General features: G+C 28.1%; 1 protein-coding gene across 4 annotated transcripts in view; it reads left to right on the top strand.

The window, feature by feature from the left end:
- The window catches only part of LOC119688095 (dachshund homolog 1), a 54,233-nt gene extending 33,283 nt beyond the window's left edge, over positions 1-20,950 (top strand). For 3 of the 4 annotated variants that reach the window (XM_038102737.1, XM_038102738.1, XM_038102739.1), the window contains 8 exons: positions 8,020-8,296; positions 8,535-8,623; positions 8,717-8,953; positions 9,196-9,717; positions 9,892-9,975; positions 15,741-15,965; positions 16,324-16,785; positions 20,310-20,950. In XM_038102737.1, the coding sequence (XP_037958665.1) occupies positions 8,020-8,296; positions 8,535-8,623; positions 8,717-8,953; positions 9,196-9,717; positions 9,892-9,975; positions 15,741-15,965; positions 16,324-16,785; positions 20,310-20,443 (2,030 nt within the window). In that variant the 3' untranslated portion in view covers positions 20,444-20,950. Of the gene's footprint in view, positions 1-8,019; positions 8,297-8,534; positions 8,624-8,716; positions 8,954-9,195; positions 9,718-9,891; positions 9,976-15,740; positions 15,966-16,294; positions 16,786-20,309 lie in introns of those variants that run through there. The other variant, XM_038102740.1, reaches the window with a different exon arrangement.
- The last annotated feature ends 2,746 nt before the right edge of the window (positions 20,951-23,696 follow it).

Consider the following 23,696-nt stretch of genomic DNA (forward strand, 5'->3'; position numbering starts at 1 on the left):
TAATTTAAAAACAATTTTAATTTCCGGAATTTATTTAAAAGCCTGTTCTGAAGTAAATTTTTGGCTACGGTGCAGAACCTATTTACAAGTATATATAAGCACAAGTATATATTTATGTTAGTACATATAAGTTGTCTATGATAACATAAATTTTGTAGATAGTATTCAAGTCTATTTAGGTAAATGGTAACCCTTCAGACTGATTTTTATTCAACAATGTTTAACTCTTAGGCTTCTTTCAATATGTTTACATTATGGCACTTAATATTATATTTCATACGAAATCCATACAAAAATTTGTTATAAAGTTTAATAATTATAATTGTAATTATATTGTAATTATATTTATAGTTTGATATATATAGAATGAATCGTTATAATCAACATCTTAACATAATTAAAATATAAGAAAGAGTTAGGGGTCAATTTTAGATAATAATAATAATTATATTACCTGATTTCATTACAAAAAAAATATTTTTAATAAATTAAATAATCATATATAGGTAGATAGACTTTATTTAAGTTCAAATCAACATACAATTACATTCAGAAATAATTTAAACAAACTTAAAATCCTTAAAAGAAAACAAAAGCACACATAAATGAAGTATCTTATTTTCAATTATCAATAAAAGTTTTTTTTTTGTTCAATTTGATTATTAGTTTTTTGTTAATTTTACAATTATATACAACAAAACTATATACTATTAACAATTTAAATAATTTTTGCTGTTGTTCGTAGGAAAAAACGCATATCACCAAAAACTAAACGCCCATAACTCACTTAAGTACTCACAGAGATGCCGGCTTCATTACAAGATCAAACAGTTATTACATTTAATATTATTTGAAATTTTTACTTTTTACTTTTTACTTTTTATTATCGATCTTGTTTCTGGTGTTTTTATTGTATAAATTTTATTTATCTGTAACTGGCGGCAGACTATAGTCGTGATTAAGCAGTTTTGCGATATAAACGCAACGAATTGAAGAAAAAAAAAAAGAGCAACCGTCAATGGTACAAGTGTTACGACTTCCAAAGAAATCCAAAGACTTCAATTGATTTCAAAAAGAATTTCAACAAATCATTAATGCCTCATAAGGGAACTCAAATAGAAATGGGCGTGACAAAAAGACAAAAAACTCAATATTAATGCATATTTTTCTCCATATGAAGACAGATAGATAGACAGATAAATCTGTAGTTAGACAGGGAAATTACATGAGAAAAAAAAAATTTATAAAATAACAAATAGAAATCAATTAATATTTATTCTATGAAGAATTCATCTTTATAACATACACACCATCAGGCTTCATTCCTCAGCAAATGACGAATATTTAAAAAGAAAAATAAAATTGATAATAATACCTAAATAAAATCTTTAGAAGAATTATTATAAACTTATTATATCTGAACTCATAAAAAATGGATTTTATATTGAATTGATTGACTTTGAGTTAATATTATTTAATTACTTTGAGCTAAGAATGATAATTGGTGCACCCTGGTATATTAGAAATGAAAACATACATTTCAAGTTCCGCTGGTTAAAGTCGAGTTTAAGAGAATACGGCAGAAATATATTTCAAATCTTGAAAACCATGTAAATTCCCTGATTAGGCCTCTTGCTAATATGATAAATTCCTCTAGAAAGAAACGAAATGATGACCCTCCATCCTGCTTTCCTAAAGATTACCCTGATTAATTCAACTTATACGCCGTGATATCTGGTAATTAAGCGCTGGCTACAGTAGCCAGGGCTATAAATTCTTACATATTTCATTATAGTTTGTTTATATAAAATAATTTGTAATGTGATGTTATTACTCTTTGAGATTTTAAAACTTATTGTTAGGCTTAAATTTAGAGTGACTCAATACAAAAAAAAAAAAACATTGAGAAATCGTATTAATCAATATAAATGCTATAATTGTTTCAAAACTTTGGAAAAGCTAGAATAGATAACTAAGAAAATGTTATAAGAATTATTTCAAATATTGTTTAAAAATTTAGAAAACATATAGTGCTTATTTGAAACTTGCAAAAATTTAAGAATATTAGTAATTATTTTGTTAAAATAAAGAAAATATACAGTTTTAAAATGAATTGTTGATCTTTACACTTCTCACTGTTTATTAGAAATATATTATTTTAAAGACATGTCATAGAGAAGAAAAACTGTTTTATGACAGTTTGTCAAAAAAATAAAACTCAATCTTTCAGTCAGTACACTGAAAATGACTACAGACTATAGTCAGTGCCCTTAAAATGACTACAGACTATAGTCAGTGTCCTTAAAATGACTATAGACTATAGTTTGTAGCCTGAAGATGAGTATAGACTATAGTCAGTACCCTGAAGATGGCTATTGATTATAGTCAGTGCCTTGAAGGTGACTTTAGACTATAGTCAGTGCCCTGAAAATGACTATAAGCTATAGTCAGTATCCTGAAGATGACTATATATACTATAGTCTGTACCCTGAAGATGGCTATATGCTGTATTCAGTATTCTGACGATGACTACAGCCTATAGTCAGTATTCGGAAGATGACTATAAACTTTAGTTGAAATATTGCTGACAATTAAATAAAGTTTTAAAAGACAAAAAAAAATAAATTTGTTTATTATTCAATAAATTGACCAATTAGTCCTTTTAAAAAAAATATATATTATATTTCATTTCAATAATTTTTAACTGGTATTTCTCACAAAAAAAAACTTGCTATATAGTTATAAATCTTGTCAATAACTTTATCAGCATATAGTGTAAGACAGTTTGTAAGATTTCTTGTCAAAATGTAAGTCTTATCTTGTAAGTATCAGAGTTATCAGTATTTAGCTTTATGTGTAGGGAAAAATAAATTTATTATTATTGAATTTATATTGGATCGTAAAATAAACTTTTTGTTCAGGTTAGGTTAGGTTATACCGGTGTTCCTTAATAGATCCATTTAGGCCAGTTATCCCATTGTTAAAGTTTTGTTTAAACTAATATTAAATTATGTTCGTTATGCTTAGGAATATTATTTTAAAGCCATTTGATGTTTATAATGTGATTTTAAGAGGAGTGGACAGGTTGGATGAGTTCGTGAAAGCGCCATTAAAACTCAGTCAACTACTTGAGAAATGTGGAATGAGTATATTCTGCTCTAAAGTACGTTTCATTAATTAAAAATTTTAAGTAAATAAAGAAAAAAGGTAGTTTTGTTGGGACAGCGCATTGTTCAACAAGTAGACCACGAAATTACTTAGGTCCTTTTTCGTCCTTCGAAAAAATTTTTATCTTTATCTCAAACCATCTTTTATCAATTTCCTTTTCACTTGTTGAAGTCAAGGTTTTTCATTGACTTCATTGAAAAGTCATTTTTTTTTATCAAATCTATATAATCACATTATTTAATTCTTCGATTTTTCGTATTGCACTGATTTTTTGATCGGCAATATTAAGTGGTCTGTGGAGTAGATGATTAAGGATATAGTTTTCCAAACCGTTATCTATCTTATACAATTTTTGGTTATCATTAAAGAAATTTATTTTTATTTTGATAAGCAAAACGCAAATGTATAGTTATATAGATTTTTTTTCTTAAACTAAATATTTTTTATTTTGTTTTTCGATTTGACATTCACGTTGCACAACTACAAATTTCGTAAGCCGATTTCTGCGGAAAATTTCTTTGACCACAATTTATCTTAAGACTTCCTCGAATAAAAAATCCTAAGAGAAAAAAAGAAAGACTGCGGGTATCTTGTAGCAAACGTGGCAATTGTCGAAAAGAATCACAAATCAAATGGCAGCATTTATGTTGCTGGTTGTGTTTTTGTTGCCGGACGACTGTTGCCGGACTGTTGCATTGCTGATTTGTTGCCGGCACAAATTGTTGGGAAGTGTAACGAACGCATAACAATATTGCAGCAAATCACCAATGCCAAATGCACGAGCAATCATTTCTGCGAGGCTCGAAATCATTTCATTTCTATTCGGATGTGCAATTGTACCCGTATCTTTCGTATACGTTTCGAGTTTGAGTTTGAGTTTGCGTTTGTATCTTTTTGATTTTTTTCCAATTTTACTGCAATAAAGCGGTTTGCAATTCCCATTGCCGTTGCGGCTACGATTTGTTTAAGTTATTTTTATACTTTCATACGGGAATTATGTTTATATTGAATGTCGAATGCTGAATACTGAATGCTGAATACTGAATGCTGAATACTGAATGCAGAATGCAGGAGTATTTATAAAAGGTATCCATCCGGCTATTACTTTTCTTTGAAATTATAGTTTACCCATATTCAGCATTCAGCCAGCATACATACATATACCATATTTCGGTTTTTATGTGAGTTTTCTCGGACTTCTCGGATTTCTCGGATTTTTGTTAATGTTATAGTAGTTATGCAGGTTATGGAAGAAGTGAATTCAATTGTTTCGAACTTTCTTGAAATGTTTCTGTTTATATTTGTTATTTTTGAAGCCAAATTGATTTCTTACGATTATTCTACGCTTTCTGTTTATGGATAAAATCGTAAGCCTTGGGGCGTTGTTTTTTGATTGTTCTCTTGCCAATCTTGCATTAATTTTTCTTTGTGTTATTGAAGTTTGATTTTTTGGCTTAATTTTACATTTGTTCAAAATTTGTTTGATGACTGACTGACTGACTGACTCTGCTTGGGAATCAATTTTGCTTCAAATCATAATTGAACATGGTTGCCTTTGTATGGCATAATTTGGTCTTGTAACCATCGGTTAGGAAATTATTAGAAATTATTAGATTTTGTGTACGCGATCATTGAAGTATCTTCGCACATCTTCCTCTACATACATAATTGATTTAACAAATAACAAAATTTTAATACACAAAAATTTTTTTCAAAATGTTTTTTCAAGACAAATCATATTTAATCAACAATTAAAACTAAAATTAAATGAAAAGGAGAAATTATTTTAAAATGTTTTATAGTGAAAACTTTGGTTTTCAAATAATTAGATTTTCTCAAATAAATTAATTCCATTCAATATTTTCTAGTAGTTATTATAATAATTTATTATAATAATAATAATTTTGTTTTTAAACGGGCTAATTGATCAGTATTTAAATAACACACTTTTTAAAAAATTGTTTTTCCTCTATATTTCCTCTATTTTATATAAACCAAAATTTGACTATATTCTACAGTCATCATTAGGGAACTATATAATATAATATAACAATATTTTAGCATATATCACAAAGAAACAATTATACAATATTAAAATTTATTTATTATTTGAAATCTATAACTTTAAATAAATTTTTAAATAAACCTAAAAAATTGAAACAGTAAATAAGCTTCAATAATCCATTTTATTACTGCGTATTGCACTTAGAACATCTTCTATAACTTATATTGCATATAACACTAGTTATTGCATAAGCAATATCATATTTTATAGTATATAGTATAGCTAATTGTTCATTTAAATAAAAATAAAAAAAACTGCAATTTATTATTTATATTTAAAGCAAATTATTTTATTAAAATATTTTCCGATATTTCGACTGTCTTCGATAGTTATTTTCAGGGAGACAATAAAGATATAAGTTGTGTAACTTCTTGATTAAATCGACCCTCATATAACAAGATCAGGTCTTGAAAACCCATTAAAAGGGTCTGCGTGAAAGGTACAGCAAAATTTACTGTAGTTCTCTCTGGTCACTGGTGTATAGAAACCCATGCAGAGAAACTCGCATTTCTTAAAATATTCATTAGAGAAATTGAGAAAATTTACAGGAAAAAGAAATAATTAAGCAGATTCTCTGTGAATGTGCGCAGCTCTGTTCTCTAGAAAAAATAGGTTTTTTGATAGTACTTTTTTGACAATTTATCGGACTGTACATTGGTAAGAACGCAAAATTTATTCAATTATTTAATTTCGATGGGAAGAATTTAGATTTTGTCTTTTTATATATTATAATATATCTTGTAAAACATTATTGTGCTCAGAAAAAAGATATCTGCTAGCATGTCATTGCAACCAACCAACCATACTTATAGAGTATGGTTGTTATATCTTTGATTAAAGAACAGATTGGGGACGCTAATGTAGAATATCAGGAGAGAGATTAAGAGGCTGGGTTAAAAATCTGAGTTCTTAAATTTTTACCATCTACCGATTTATATAGAATATTATATTATCTTGTTTCATCTTATCTTGTTATAACTTCATATACTTAAAGTTAACTCATAATAATATAATAGGTAATATTATGATATTATGATAACATAAAGAACTGCTGTTTTTAGAGAATTTATTAGTGGGATTTGTTGACGGCTCACAATCGTTTGAGAAAGCATGCTGTATGATTAAATCTCTCCTTAAATCATTTGTGTCATAGTTGAAGAAAGGACGATATAAGTGTCACATATCTGTTTTGTTACTGCCCAGCGCATGCAATGTGTCAATTTATATTAACGTCTTCTATTTTTAGGATCTTGACCAACTTCAGGAACTCACTTTATAGAACATTTTAGGCTTTGTTAAAGATTCAATGTGGTTTTAAAGCCTTTGAGTTTCTTAAAAGGCAGCACAATGGGCAGTCAGTACGTGCAAGCGAATTTTTCGGATTGCTAGTATAACCTAACCTAACCTATAGGATTAGGGTTTTAAAAATTTTATTAATTCTGCGTTAATATAATTAAGCTATTATATGGATTTTTTCATATTTTATAACTTTTTAAGTATTATTTTGATAGTGTCAGTGACTTTGTTGTCGAAATATATATTTTTCGACACCATTTTCTGTTTCTGGTAAGCATATTGCCAACATAGATCTTGACAGTTGGATGTGAGTACTGCGTTGCTATTTCTATTCCTACGTTTAGTTTATGTCCCTTATTTATACAACAAAATTATACTTTATTTAAAACTAGGATTCCGCAATAAATCGAACATGGCTTAAATTCTAATAACTGCTCACAAGCGCTCATATATTTTTTTATGTATGTGTAATAATTTTTACATTAAAACAACAATGCATTAAAAATCAAATAGCAGAGCTTCTAAGTAAATAGTATTTTTATTCATTAACCTCATGTTAAAACGATGTTAATTGACGCCATATTGACTTTTAGTCACACATATTTACATATCCATTTGCGTTACAAAAACACATTTATTTGCTTAATTTATAGCTATTTGACAATTTAATCAAACTCAATTCATATTCTAACACTTCACGCCAGCATTTGTCAATGCTGAACGTCAATAAAAACATACAGTGCTGTACACACACACATACACACATACTTGCAGACGAACATATAAGTTTGTAACCAAAAATTTACAAATAAAAAAGTAAACACAGTTTGAATTTAAAATGCATACTGACATACACACAAACACACACACACAAAATTGGCTTCAATGTTTCGTATGCATGTTAACTATTACTAAAAATGTTTGTGGGCACAACGAAAAGCTTTGACTGGCCACACAAAGGCACAAACCTACATGTGGTCTATTACTTTTTTTTGCATACAGGTGAATTTTTTAACACTGCAGCACAGACACAAAGCCAGACGGTCGAATGATTTGTTTTTATTTTGAGTTATGTTTTTTATTTTTTTCTACTACTTTCATGAATTATTATTATATGCACATTTTTGTTTTTGTAATTTGTCTGTGCTAATAGCTTTATGCGTGTGTTTTTGTTGGTACTAAATACGTATGTATGTATATGAGCAGACTATTTTATTTAATGCAAGTAAAATGATTAGTTAATTAATATGTGTATGTATGTATGTATTTTGTATTAATACGTTACATATCAAAGTGTGTTAGTGGGGCAAATATAACAGAAAAATTAAATATTAATGTTAAGAATGTTAAGTTGATATTTTGAAAGAGTATTGTTGACATATCGTACATGACAAGTATAAAAGCAGAATAAAAAACAATAAATATAATTCATGTCCCATAAGACTTTTGATATCCTTTTTTGTTTTTGTTTCCTTTTGATATTTGGTTAGATATGAATCGTTTAGAGAAATCTCCACTTTTAGCTAACGGCTATAATCCTCCTCCCATTAATCACATGGCATTTATGCAAATGAATCATCATCCTGGTTCGGCGTTAATGTCGCCGGGTATGCCACCTCATGGATTGCACGCACGACCCGATAGTCAAATGCTTAAGGCCGCCGCACAGAGCGGCATGTCTGCCGCAAATATGGATGCACTGGCACGTTCCGGCATTTGGGAAAATTGTCGGGCCGCATATGAGGATATTGTCAAACATTTAGAACGGTAAGTGAAATAGTTCAATGAACTGAAATATTTTAATTTTTTTAGAAAAAAAAAATCCAAAACTTATGAAATGAGTTATGAGTTCTCATAAGACTTAGTGAGATTCCCATACTTTTATTTGCTTAACATTACATACTAATTAGTAAAATTAGAAGAATCAAGTCTATTTTTACATGCATTATATACAAATTCGTCTATAAGTACTGTTTTCTATATATATATCCCTGTTCTTAATTAGCTTACGTGAAGAACGCACGGATGAACGGCAGCAAATCAGCAGCAGCGTTGGTAGTGATCCAAAAGTTAGAGACCTAAGTTCACGTAATTGTAAGTTCCTATTTCAAACGAGATTCTCCTACATGTAATAAAAAAATTGCATATTTTTTTTCTCTCTTTCATTTAATCTAAACCCACTAAAAGGTTCACCAAATCGTCAAAGTCCCGTTTTGAATTTGTCTAAATCCGGAGGTAATACGGATCATGGCAGTATTTGTGATGATCGTAGTGAACGCAGCGAAATGCATTCCCCAATGCATTCGGCGCGAGAAGGTAGCGTTGGTGGTGTTAGCCGTGGAGCAATTGGTGTTGATGATGAGGACGAGGAGAATCTCAGCGATGCGTCGGAAGTCGATGAACGCATTGGCAAAGATGATGAAGGTAAGTAAACTGTTGTGTTGTTTGTTTACATTTTGATTAAAGAGATTACAAAATACCTGAAAATAAATAAAGCAAAAATTATTATTATTATTAAGAACAATATTTATCAACAAACTGAAAATAAATTGTTACCTATATGACAGCTAACTGACAATACTTTGTTTCCTTAATTGCTTGTCTTAATTGCATTATCTTTATTTCTGTTTTTTCTGTTTACACGATGCACTTTTATTGCTGCACAGATTTGAGTGACACCGAACGTGATAATCTTTCAACTGCATCACAGCGTCATCTACATCATCATGGCGGCACAAATACCGTCGGCGAACATCGCGGTAGCGGTAATAGCGGTGTCAGTGAACGCGACAACAATGCTCACAGTGGTCTTCAGCAATCACCTGTACCAACGCACAATGCCGCTGCAGTGGCCGCATTACAGCAGCATCAACGTGCACTTAATTATTCAACATTAGCTGCCGCTGCTGCGGTAGCCAATGGTGGCGGCGGCCCCGGTACAAATTCGGCATTGCCAAATGGTCCAACAGCGGGCGCCTTGACACCAAATGAAGCTTCCATTTTAGCTGCAAATGATGCGACTGCAGCCGCAGCACTTGCTGGTGGCTTAGGGCTTGGTCCACTTGCCATGGATCCACATGGTGGTGCACCTTCGTCAACCGAAACATTATTGCGCAACATTCAAAGTCTTCTTAAGGTTGCTGCCGATAATGCTCGCCAACAGGAGCGGCAAATCAGCTACGAAAAAGGTAAATCAAAGCAATCTTTTAAAGGAAAAATTTGATTTTATTATCTAAAATTGAAAGATTTGAAATGGAATATTTATTATATTAATTTTTCTTATATTTAACATTAATTTTGCTGCTAATTGAAATTTTTAATAAATTTTGTTTTGTATTTTTTTTTTTAAATGTATCTTACAGCTGAACTTAAAATGGACGTTCTGAGAGAGCGTGAAGTCAAAGACTCATTGGAAAGGCAACTGGTCGATGAACGCAAACTGAGAGGTTAGTTTGACTTATTTATCTTAATCCTAATCTTATATCTTAAGCTTAATTTATTTGGTGAACACTTGTTAAGATAAAGAGGTTTTAGGACTAAATGTTCTTTTTTTATTGAGTTAATTCTTTTGATTCACTATAAGTCGGAAATCATTGAAAACTAACCCTATCTCGTTGAATACTTGATAATGTGTTCAAGATGTTTTTATGACAAAATCTCTTTTTTTATTTAGTTTCTTCTTTCCATTTTTTTTATAAATCAAAATATTTTGAGAATTAATAACCCTATGTCTCCCATGTTTTTTTAATTTTTTTAAATAAAGAATCATTTCCCGAAATATATTTGGCGAACACTGGATAAGATAAAGAAGTTAGATATTAAAGATTAGATATTAAAGTTATTTTGCTTTGATACTCTATAAGTTCAAAAATATTGAGTTGAAAATTAACGGTACCTTTCCTGAGATTTTTTTCTGTTTTTGTATCAAGGAATCACTTCCCAAAATTGTCAATGCACTTTACAACAAAAAAACCTTATATATTTACACGGACTCATCCTAAACTTTAGTAGTTAGGGTAAAAATGATATATGACAAATTTTTTTATTGTATATATTTTTATTTATATTTATTTTTTTGTTACTAAATCCTATTTATTGAACATACATAGGAATTTTTTTACGTAAATCCATTCAAAATTTTACGTACTATGCGAATGTGATTTCATACACGAAATGTCAGGTTCGTCCATAATGTTTTTTTGTTTTTGTATAAATACAGTTATGTTAATAACATAATATTGAAAATTATTTATTTTTTACAGTGTAAAGATAAATTTTTTGATTAAATTATTGTGTTTTTAAAATTTTATATTTGTTACAAAAAAAAAAAATATCAAACGCAAACGAGCTCCATTGAAGTGCTCTTAATGCAAAGTGACTAAAATGACGATGACACCTGATATCCCATAAAGGGTTCCCCTTTAGCAAGATTCAGAAAGATAAATTCAGCATAATAACAATAATAATAAGAAGCAAAAAAATTGTCCTTCAAGTATTCCGTTTTCAACAGAAATCACAGTTCAAATTAATTTAATATCATTTCATTATTTAGTTACACTCGAATGATTGACAAAGTTGCAATAAGAGAACTGAAGCATGCCTCGAGACAATCCGGCCGCATTCTATTGCAGACAGATATACCTATCTGATATGCGCCGTATTGCCATGGTTATTTAAAATGATTTAATTCTTCTTAAGTATCTACATTTCATTTTGTTAATAACTTTTTTGATTCGTAATTTAAAGACATTGAAAATACGACTGTCATAAAAGTATAAGTCAGTAGGAGATTGTGAACAAATTAGTACAGACTAAAGTGTGAGAATTATTGAGTCAAGGTAAATAAGGCTTTGAAATTGAATAAATTTTAAGAATATTAATACTTGAGAAAAATAATTAATAATAATTAAAATAATTAAAATTATTTCATTATTTCAAATTAGTATATAGCACCTTTCCATTCTTATTCAAAACTTAAGCGGAAAATGATACTTTGATCAGGAAACAAAAAAAAAAAAAATTTGAAGGAAGAAAAGATGTATTTTCAATATTGCTTTCTCTTAACAACCCGAAATTTATTTAACCAAAAAAAATAAGCACACCGATATCTCCGTCAATATCTCAAAAGAGTTTAATTCAAACAATTTAAACTCTTTACTAATTTTTAGTCCATTAAATTACTTAATAGCATAAATCGGTTTAGGGAATTTGATGGTATTATCATCTTACAAATATATCTGGTTGAAGAATTTTTCTTCTATCACGCACCGTATTCCTGTGATTTCATTTTGAAGATTGATAACTATAGCTTTTTTCAACAGTAATACACAAATTTTCTAGTATGTATGAGTACTATGTGAAATTGCCCAACAACCGGTACTGCTGTCAGAAGTGTCCTATTATACCAAATTCACTTTTAATTACTCATTCCCCTTTAAAGTTTTATGAACAACACCCAAAACTAAATCTAGAGAGCGGACAAAGAACCTAGCAGTCCAGGTCCTTATTCTTAGTAAACTTTAAAATTAATTTTAATGTTAACTCACAAATAAATTAAATAAATCTGGAGAAGAACTCTTAATCTGTTCTAGTGACAGAAATTTCATATAAAATAAGTTTCTTCTGTGCGTTATTAAAGCTGGACAGTCACATATGATATGCATAATTGTTTCCCCATTTTCGAGACATCATCTATATTCCGAATTATCAGATAATCGTGGAGTATGAAGGTGATATTTCAGATCATGAAATAAAGATTCGTAATGAAACCCTTTAGCAAGTTTAAAATATCTTTTGAGAATTTAAGAATGTTTTTATAGGAGTACGGTTTGAGTACGGCTTTGTCTAAGCCCTGGGTACTAATGAATAAACAAAAGAAATAAGTCAAAATTGTTATAAGGAAGTTTTGATGTATTTATTGAAGTTAAATAAAATGCAAAATAAAAAAATTAAAGTTGATTTTAACGTTGGTAAAAGTGACTATTTTACTTAGTAGAAACTATTGTATTAATTAAAAAGGTTTCGAACTGTAATGAGTTGTAACAACACAATTTTTATTTATTTTTAATTAATTGCATTTTTTGCGGAATCACTACTGTTCGAAACCTCGGCAAAAAAATTAAATAAAATAAAATACAATAAAATAAAATAAAAAAAATAAATAAAATTAAAAAAAAATATAATAATATAAATTAATATTAACACCTGCTGTTTCAGAAATCTTATTAACAATATAACATCTTTCGCATTTTTATCATTTCCTAAAGTTTTAAATAAAATTTTAGATATTTTTATTCATTTTTTTACTCAATTACTTTTACTTATTTTTTTTTTTTTTGATTTGTGGTATGCACGTATCAAACGTTCTTTTTACTTCAGATTTATATGAACGATAATAAAATATATCATCTCTAATCCAATAAAAAAGAGCAGGAATATATATCTGTTCCAATAAAGACATAAAGCAACCCAACATATTTACTAAGTAATTATTTCATAAAGAGGTTTTTAGAACAGTAATGAATCACAACAACAAAAATTCATTTTATATTAGTTTAATTAATTAAATTTTTGGCTCACCATACAGCTGTTTCTAGTATTGCCAAATATTCATTATCAGTGATCTTGGAATTATTTCTTGTATTTATTTCTTCGTAAATATATTTTTAAGACTGCAAGTAACAGCAATGGAACTCGTGTCCTGCCAAATTTAAAGCTCAGAGTCAGCGCTCCTTAACTAACTAACCCAAAGCCGTGCTTGACTTTTATGTTCGCACATTTTTCTGGAGTTTTATTAAATTGCTGTGAAAGATTTATTAACAAATTCACTTGCTGTGTTTATATAAGAACGAATTTATAAACCAGCTGTAGAATAATTAAATTAATTAATTATATTAATTTTTTTTATTATTTTTAATTGTTAAATAATTATTTTAATTATATATTTTATCATACAACAGGGATGCTTAATTCAAAACATTTTTCGTACATTTATTATTGTGAAACCCTTTCTTTAAGATTCGTCGTCTGTAAACAATCTCAATATAATAAATAATGTAATAGGATTTTTTTTCTATACTTAATTATATTTTGAAGTAATTATATTAGGTATTTATTTAATAAAAAAAAGCTAAAAATTTAAAAATAAAATCTTTAAAATAATAATAGAAAATACAGTACTTGTAAGATGAATTAAAATAATGGAAATACATTGAGGAAGAACCCAAAATTTATTTCTTTCCAAATATAGGGAAATTAAAACCATTTGAGCAAAAAATAATAAAAATATTAAATAAAGATATTATTTAAGTGAAAAAAGCCTACACAAAATTGGTTCGGTAACACTTGAGTGCACATGGCGTTTAGGTGTGTCAGGGCGTATTAGTTTTAGGAGTGATCAACGAAGTAAAAGATATAAAGAAATAAAAAAAAAATAACTTAAATTTGATGAATTCAGTTTTTGCTTAAAGAATACCTTTCTGCTTCGTATTTTATTTACTATATTTTAATTTTAAATCTCATATTTAATTCAATTATTTTTAAATAAATTATTAAAAACAAATGGTAAAATTGAGAGCAAAGAATTTATATGGAATTTTTTTTTCTGTTCTAAAAATAAATATTATGAAATATTATCTAAAAAATATTGTTCGATACTAAATGCCAATTCCAGAGGATCGAATGTTTGAGCACTATCAGCATGTGTTGCAAAACTCCACATAAAAAAATTTAATGGTCACAAATTTTACAGCATTTGTGACCAATTCACCTCATTAAATCATTAAAATATACTACCGGATAATTTCTCAAGCAACAAAACCAAAACAAGGACGTATTGTGTGGTTTTTGACCCAACATATGGTGCTTCATTCCCATACCTTCCATATCTTCAATTTCAGATTAAAAAATAATTAATAATTGTGTGACTATAGTCTTTAGAATTGACAGCTTGTCATTTTAACTGTACTCATTTTCAGAAAAATACAAGCTTATCATATCTCCAGATCATATGCTATAGCACACATTGAGTTTTTGCAGATGCAATGGCTTTTCAACAGTTTTATGTGGGTTGTCCCGATGCAATGTTTTAGTTTGTTGAAGAAACTACCTCCAAGTAAAAACTATACTCATTATGTTAGTAAGAAAAAAATCCGTTGCTAAGGAATTATGACTCAATTGAAACAGAAATATTCCATAAATAATTTGGGAGTGTGAAAATTTTGGAGTTACGTTAGCCTTTTAAACCTATTTAAAATATTTTCCATTTATTATAGTATATTATATATACTGAACAATATATATTATTATATAACAATACATATATATAAATATATATATAAGTGAGGATCCGCTTAAGAGAGTTTGTTTGAAAAATGCAAAAAAAATGTTGGTTTTGGTCCGTTTAAGGTAACCTCCGTGCAAGGGAGGTATCTGTTAAGGGAAGTTTCACTGTATAAAAAAAATATATTTGAATATATAGAATATAGTTTAAATCAAGTAATATTTCGCTAATAGAGTTGTAAAAATTTTATTTTTTTAGTACTTGCAATATGTTTAGTTAAGATCTAGTTCATTGCTTTAATCCACTTCTGACAAAAACCTTGCCTTCTTCATCTTTGAACTTATTTGGTTTTTCATGAATAAATAAAAACATCAATTAATTTATTTGTATTTGTTAAATGTACCTTTTCTGTCACTTCAATTCTCAATCGCTTTAAATTTTTGTGTGCGAACTTTTTAAAAATTTCGACACCAACACAGCTCCGTGTCTTGAACTCTGAACGTACTTCATGTACATTTTTCGCACTTCATTTCACCAATAAACACTCATGGACTCATTCGCCTTAATTCGATTTGACTGTACGTAGAAACTCGAATTTCTACGATTTGCCAATTTGCCCGGTATAAGTCAGGATTAATAATAATTGAAAAAAGGTGGCCACACGCAAAACGGATTCGCAGTTGAATGCTTTGCAAAACGATGTTGAATGATTGAATTGAAATGTGATCGAATTTGATATCTTGCAGATACATTCGCCGTTGTTTTGCTTTTGATGTGCGAGTTTGTCTCTGTAGGACAAATGCGTTACACATGCAAAGCCTTCGCATATTGAATTTCAATTCGTAATTATTTTTATTGTTCACGTTTATATGCATTGTAAGCACGTTTCTTCTATACATATTCAAAAAAAAAAAAATTCTTTCTTTGCAGTTTTGTACCAGAAGCGGTACCGGCGTGAACGCAAAATGCGCATGCGCTACCAGCAACAAATGGACGGCAGTAAACGTAAGAGCTCTATGCATTCATCAATCAATGTGGTTGGCGGCGGCGGCGGCGTTGCTGGTAGTGCCGATGAAGGTCGCAGCAACAACAGTACGGGTGATTCAATGCAGTGTAAAAACGGCAGCACGGAAGCCTCACGTAAAAACGAACAAGGTTAATTTTGTTTTAAAACTAAACAAAATAAAATTTTGTAAATCATTTCATTAGATTAAGTCAATTTTTAGTTTTTGCAAATTTTCCCATTCAAAAAAAAAAAAAAACCAAAAAAAAAATATAATTGATATAACCAAATTACAATTGATTTCGAATTTAAGGCAAAAAAATTAACAAAAAAAAAGTATATACGAATACTGCTATATCTAGTTTAACAGAATATATATATATATAAATTATTGCATAAAAATTCAATACACCACTTCCCCTACACTTCTATTGAAACGTGTACCAGACAGTTTTCTAAAATAACTTCCTTTAACAAACAGCTCCCTCTGCTTTCCCTCTACCCCCATAGATAACGATTGCAAATTGAGTGAAAAGTCTGAGAAATCCTTAAACTCCAACGATGGCTGCGTACAAACACAACTACACCAACTCCAACAACAACAGCTGCAGCAACAACAGCATCAGCAACAGCAACATCAACGCCACTTACGTCAACGTTCCGAAAGTCCAAACTTTAAGCGTGAACCACTCACAGATCACGACAGTCAAATGGATCGACGCAGTGCTGATCGCCTGGAACGTTGCGCCGAACGTTTGGAACGTTTAGAACGTGAACATTGTGATCGCGAACGCAGCAGCGATCGTGAGAATAACGCAACACTAAATATCACACCCACAACACAAGCAGAGGGTAGTCTGGCGGCAGCTGCAGCAGCGGCGGCAGCAGCAGCTGCTAGCAATGGAAAAGCGCCATGGAATTATCCAGGCATCGATTTGATGGCTACCGGTGCCTTCTGGCAAAATTATTCCGGTAAGTTTTTAAACTAAATTAAACGAAAAGTTGAAAGAAAACTTTGTTTAAAAAAAAAAAGAAAAAAACAAAGTAAAAGAATTATGAGAGATAATGAAAATTAAAAACAAATTAATAATGAATTGTATAATTAATAAAATTAATTAAAAAAAAAATTAAATTTGTACACAAAGACAAAATGTACTGAAGTGTAAAAACTTGCAGTTTAGGAGTTATGTGTATGCATTGGTTAAATTGGTTTATGTCCGTAACGATCAACTCAAAAAACATTTAATAAAACCTCACGTAAAAGATATAAGAATCGGGGATTTCAGAAATATTTTTTACTTTAATACAATATATTAAACACATGCGAAGTGTTAAGAAATTAGTTTTTATAACGAAAAGTCGAAGTTTTGAAAGGTGAACGTCCGACATTGCAAGTCCTGCGACACTGCAAGTCCTACGAGTCTTCGACACTTATCCAGTCACTCTTTATAGTGAATTAGCATAGATAGTATACATGATCTCTTCTGTATGCTTAGTACATAACTTCTAACTTCTAATATTTTTATAATATAAGACTTATTTTATATATATGGTATATACGTATATAATGATATATGTGCATTTGAGGGTTTATGTTCTTTCGTTCGTTCGCTCTGCAAATTTACTGCAATAATGAATAAGACAAGATTCATTTGAAATACTCAATAAATTGAATGTATTTTGTTAGACATTTAAAATAATTTTCGTTTAAGCCAGGTCATGGTGTCTGCTATCAAAAATTCAGTTTAAATTTATGAAAATTCAGTTTTAGTTTGAAAATTGTTCATTCACTCTGGAGTAGATTTAAGCTGTTTGTATATATACAATATTTGAGCTTCGAAAGAATTGGTTCAAGTGAATGGGAGGAGCAGCAATTGTCATGCCTAACTCTTAAAACGAAATGAAATTGAAAAGAAAAATAAAGAACGCGTGCATAGCCGCGGGTAAAATCTAGTTAAAAATATTTTATTTACAAACATGGCTCAAAGTATAAAAATTAAATAAATTAACAAATGAATTTATATCAAATAGTAGTTTGATAACTTTGATAAATGCTATAAAAAATAAAACAAATAATGAATTTTGCAGTTTAATATCAAAACAATTACATTAAAGATGAAATAATAATTCTATTATATATAATATATAAATTTCAATATAAATATATAATATAATATAATACAATATAAATATTATTATTAAAATTAATTGTATATTTTTTATACTATTAATTATAAAGTTGTGCTCTATAAAAATTCAATACCTTGTAATATTAATTAATTTAAGTTCCCCATATATTATAATAAGGAAAATAGTGTTTCGCTCATAGAGTACTGAGATAGAGTACTCTTTTTTTTTTGAGAAGAATTGTTTTTTTTTTTGTTTAAACAAAGAGTTATAAGCTAAATAATAGTACTTAAATTTTCAGCAAATTGATAACACTAAACTTTACTAAAACTAGTTAGAATAATAACATAGTTAGAACTGTGGTCCCAAAACTGTTAGCGACTCTATATACCTATATTTTTTATAGTGTAAAGTTCCTTTTTATTTTAGTATATAATAATTCAGTTTCATTATATATTCTTTTTGGCTATCAACTCAGGAGAACAATTGGTGTAGTCGTCTGCCGGTAACACAATTATATCTCTCTCAAATAGCAAATTTTGAAATGTACTGATCATTGATCCGATGATCAGTTGTTAATAGAATCCGCTCTGAGAATAAACTCAAAAAATATTTCAAGAAATATTTAAAATTACCACCACACTGTGTTAATTTTTTTTATAATATGTTCACTTTTACGTTCACTCACTTAATAAACAAAGACCCATTAGCATCAAAAAAAAAACAAGAAAAACAAAAAAAATAAATAAATATTATGTTTAACAACATTGTGCGACAAAAATGATATATATAAATTTTTTGGACCCTATATCAACGGTTTTAGGTTAATTTTGGTTTAACTGAAAAGAAGAGTGGAAAATTTGGGAAAGGATGTCTAGAAGAAAGAAGCTCATTTATTCCTAAAGGGTCTTTTAAAATAAACTCTCCATTAACTCTCATAAATCCTAATTTTTTTAATTTTAACCTATTATTGGCAGAGAATCTGATGTTTAGGAGACAAGTGAGGTACAGGCTTGAGCTTCGCAGCCTCAAATTAACCTAATACGATTGAACAAGCATAAAAGAGTGAACTGTCTTTGTTGGGATTGCGTTATGAAAAGATATCTCCTGTTTTATTTTGTTGGCATTCCAATGACTTTCATAGACTAACAATATCTCATTTGATATAATATGTGTGATAATATATAACAGCATGATAATAGATATACGTTAATCTATTGGTTCTATTGTGATACTTATTGAGAATTTAACAAACTAATAATAATTTATTTGATATAATATATATAACTGTTTAAACATATGAGTATAAGTAGAACTTCAGAAAGGTTCTGGTTAGTTTCAAATATGTTTCAAGGATTTCAAGTTGTGAAACTATTTTAAATTTAGTATTCTAATAGTAACTTTTTTTAAATAATTTGTATGATTTTCTAAACATACATTAAATAGAATCATACTTAAATCTTCACACAGGTTCTAGTTAGTTTTAGAGGTGATCCAATGATTTTTAGATATTTCATGTTCACACTCAATGAAAGAATAAAAGTTTCTTTATAAATAATAAATAAATCTTTAGAAAGGTTATAGTTAGCACTGGTGGTGTTCCAATAATCCAATAAAATGTATTCTTTACTTATTTTTAATAAATTAACTTTAACTCTTTTAGTAGAATAAGTTCATTTTTTAATATATGAAATTATAGAAAGATCTTTTGCATGGTTCTGGTAATTTCTGTTAGTGTTCGAATAATTTCAAGTTGCATTGCTATGTCTCAACTTATAAACCTATAGCATGATGTATTCTTCTTTGAAATAGCATGGTATAGAAAAATAGATATAGAAAATATTAGAAATTTTGAAATGCACTTGTTTTTCACATTCAATAAACTAACAATGTCTCCTTTCCTATAATATATATTTTATTTAAAATAGCATGTCACAGATATTTTTTTCATGCATTTCAGTAATATGATATGATAATATGGTAATATGATATGAAGTACAGTGGTGGGGTCCTTACATTTTTCCACTTTCATAATTAAAGTTGTGTGGCAAGGGAATTTTCTTTAACTTAGCTCCATATATTACTGAGGTGTTTCATACTATCAAATAAAAATATTAGTAATAATATTGTATAAGAATTATATAAAAGAGCAAAAGATTCCTCAAAAAAGAAAACAAAAAAAAAAAGATCAGTTCTTCTTCTGGAAGTAATGGAATATGAAGAAAGTCTATTCGATATGAGCCATTTTGTTGTAAATAAAAATAGCAGAAAACTAGATTTTACAATATGAAAATAATTGTAATTTTTAATGCAAAATAAACTAAGAAAGGCATACGTCTTTTATTTTAGTAAATTTCTTCTTATTTTAGAATCGCTCGCTCAAGAAATCGAAATGGAGCGTAAATCGCGTGCTGCCAATGCCGAGCGAGATGTCAAAAGTCCTCTACCAGATAGACAACAGGCATACTACAAAAATTCTGTACTATTTGGCAGTGCGAATTAAGGCAAGGCACCCGTTATTTGTTTTTTTTTTTTGAATTTTGTTTTAATTTGTTAACAATAATTTGAACTCCCTGTGCTCTTTCTAAAAGAGTTGTAAGCTAAAAAATAATTACAAAAAAAATTGTTATTAAAGAAGTGATTATTTTAAAAAAATATTGTGATTTTCCGACGGCAAAATTTAATTATTAGCTTTGGTAGTAAGTAATAGTGAAACGTTATCTTTTATATGCATTAAATATACATAAAGATATACATTAATATTAAATAGAAAATCGAGGGTAAGAATAAAAGGTATTTAGCAAGTTTTACATGATCTCAAAGTGCAATCAAGACAGCTTAACAGTAAATAAAACAAAAAAATTATTAATAAAATGTAACAGAATAAACAAAAAAAAAAAAAAATTAAGTAAATACTTAAAGAACAAAACTTAAACTTATAGTAGAAATTTGTAGTATACGAAATACTTATGAAAATATTTTGAAAAAATATTTTATTTAAATTGTGTAATTTGCGAAGATGCTACTGAACATAAAAATAACCCAGTTGAATATGAATGCATATTAAAAAACTAATTAATTTCAAATACAAAGTACTATAAACATTATGAATAAATAATAAAAAAAATTGTGTACATAATAATTATATATATCGCATAGGCTAAGCATTTATTATAGATTTTAGAGAATTTTATACATTTTTTTGCTAAGTTTGTCGCTCATTAAATTAAATTTTAATATGAATGAGAAATACTTGCTTTGTTTTATTAAAAACATACGTAAATAATTATATAAAAACTATAAACAAATTTAATGGTTAGATTTGCGCTATAAATAATATATTAAATCTGTGCTTTTAATCGATAGTAAACTCATATAAACAGAATGGTTATTCACGAAAATTGAAAACATTTATGTAAATATAACAAAATACATATTAAGTAAGCAATCACCTCCAGCTTCAAACAGTAAGAAAATAAAACCAAAAAAAAAAAAATTATAAAAAAAAAATATTAAAAAATAAAAAATTAAATTACTTAAGACATAAAATTTTAAAATAATTTTAAAATTTACCTTCAGGCATTGTCTGCTGCGAGTATTGTACGTATTTAATTCAACTATGCCAGAATTCAGTGGTCTAAACTGTACATACATACATATTTCAGATATTCAACTACAATACATGCAAATTTAAAGACTTAAAATATATAACATAAATCATAAAACTTACAAAAACAAAAACAAAAACAAAAACAAAATATATAGTTACGTACTTATTGAAATATAATCTAATATGTAATTTTAAAATATTTATATATATAAAAAAAATTGTAATCATAGTTAATTACGTCGAAATCTCGAAAGGAATGTTTTCGAGCATAGTTTTTAGTTCCAATATAATTTTCAAATATTCAAACTACTTAAAAATTGTATTAAAAAAAAAAATTAAAAAATACTTTTATTAAAAAAATTATTAATAAAAACGATTAAAGTTGAAAATGTCTTTTTGCTTATTTCTAATGCAAAACTTTGAATATTTGCATTCTCGGTAGAAAAACTAAAATTTAATACTTAACTATTTAAGATTTTCGTATAGAAAAAATTCCAAAAAATTAATAAATAAAAAAAATTTTATTAAAAAATTTTTTAATAAATAAAGGTTAAATATAGTACGGAAGAAAAGCAGTTATATATATATAGAAACACATATACACGTTGTTCACATAAACAAGAAAAAATTGTTCGTACATATAAAATTACACAAACTTAAATAAAAATAAACTCAATGTTATGCAGTAAAACATTTATAATTATAAATAAAAATATACTATTTAAAAGCTTCTTGTAATAGAAAAAATATATATTATTTAATAAAATAAAATAAAACAAAATAAAATAAAATAAAATAAAAACATATGAAATTATTATATAAAGTACGCTACAATATATTTAAAATAAATTATTACAAAAAATTAAATAAAAATAAAAAAAAATTAAAAATATTTTGTGTTTTATTTCCGAAAAAATTTGATAAGAGTGGTTCCTCAACATTTTAGACATATATCAAATATTTCCAGCTCTAGCTATTAAAAGTTAGGAAAGCTTGACAATGTAGTATGGGAAAGCATATTTGAAGAGTTTCTCGCATAAACAGTGACCATTAAAAGGAAATGATGTAAGTAGTAATGTTCCATCCAATGTCTATATTATGGATATTAAAATCGATAATCTGGTCCTTTCTACTGTACACAACATACCTACTCTACCTATTATTTAAATTAAGGGAGTGGCAGATTCCCTACTATTTATAAAATATTAGGATACCCATGATTTTAGGGTAAAGAGAGAGAGAGAGAGTCTCTGAAATACTGCTTGGCAACGCCAATGGATCCGTTACGATTTACTCATGTGGCAATGAAATGGAGCTGCTATGTTTGAAAGCACGGTATAGTTTTGTTTGATACATCTATATGATTCTGAGTGATTATTAGGGATTAAAGCAAAATGGGTGAAATTTGAAACTGACACCAGATAATTTTATATTGTTTTTCCAATATAGTATATCTATTACTTCTTATCATCAATAAATTAGTTGAATTGAGTTGTAGCACATACTTAAATTTAAACTAGAGAGAGAGCTATTTACCAAGATTTTTCTAATCATTAACATTTCGATATATGGATTAATATTTTATCAGTGCAAAGTCATTATAACACTAACCTTTGTGCACTTTCTAAACCAAGTGAATCCATCGACTTGATAGATTCTACTCAACAGAAAAGTCATAAGTTTTGTCTCTTCATTCGAGAGGGAATTGCTTTAAGCAATTAAACTGGATAGAGGTAAATATATATCCAATCTCCGGCATCTATTTTATATTTATCATATGAATTTATTTTTAAAATATAGTAAGATTTTATAATTTAAGATTATCTGCATTTCCGATGTATTGTCGATTAAAGTGCAACATATTTCGAGTATATAATTCCAGACATAAGAGAGACGAGATCTGTCATTAAGACGGTGAGAGAGAAGTTTTTTATTTTTATATTAAGTTATTGTTTCAACTGTAGAAATAATAATTAAAAATAGGTAGAAGCTTAACATTTTACCTTACTAGAATAATATTGGCTAATTGATTTTTTTTTCTTTGACAGAAAATTTTCTAGACTTGCACATTATAAAAATGCTGTATAAAAGCACTACGTGTGATAGAAAACATATAAGCAACACCAAATGTTGTTTAAAATTGTAA

The sequence above is a fragment of the Teleopsis dalmanni genome, chromosome X (assembly GCF_002237135.1).
Source record: "Teleopsis dalmanni isolate 2A chromosome X, ASM223713v2, whole genome shotgun sequence".
In the NCBI taxonomy this organism is placed as follows: domain Eukaryota; kingdom Metazoa; phylum Arthropoda; class Insecta; order Diptera; family Diopsidae; genus Teleopsis; species Teleopsis dalmanni.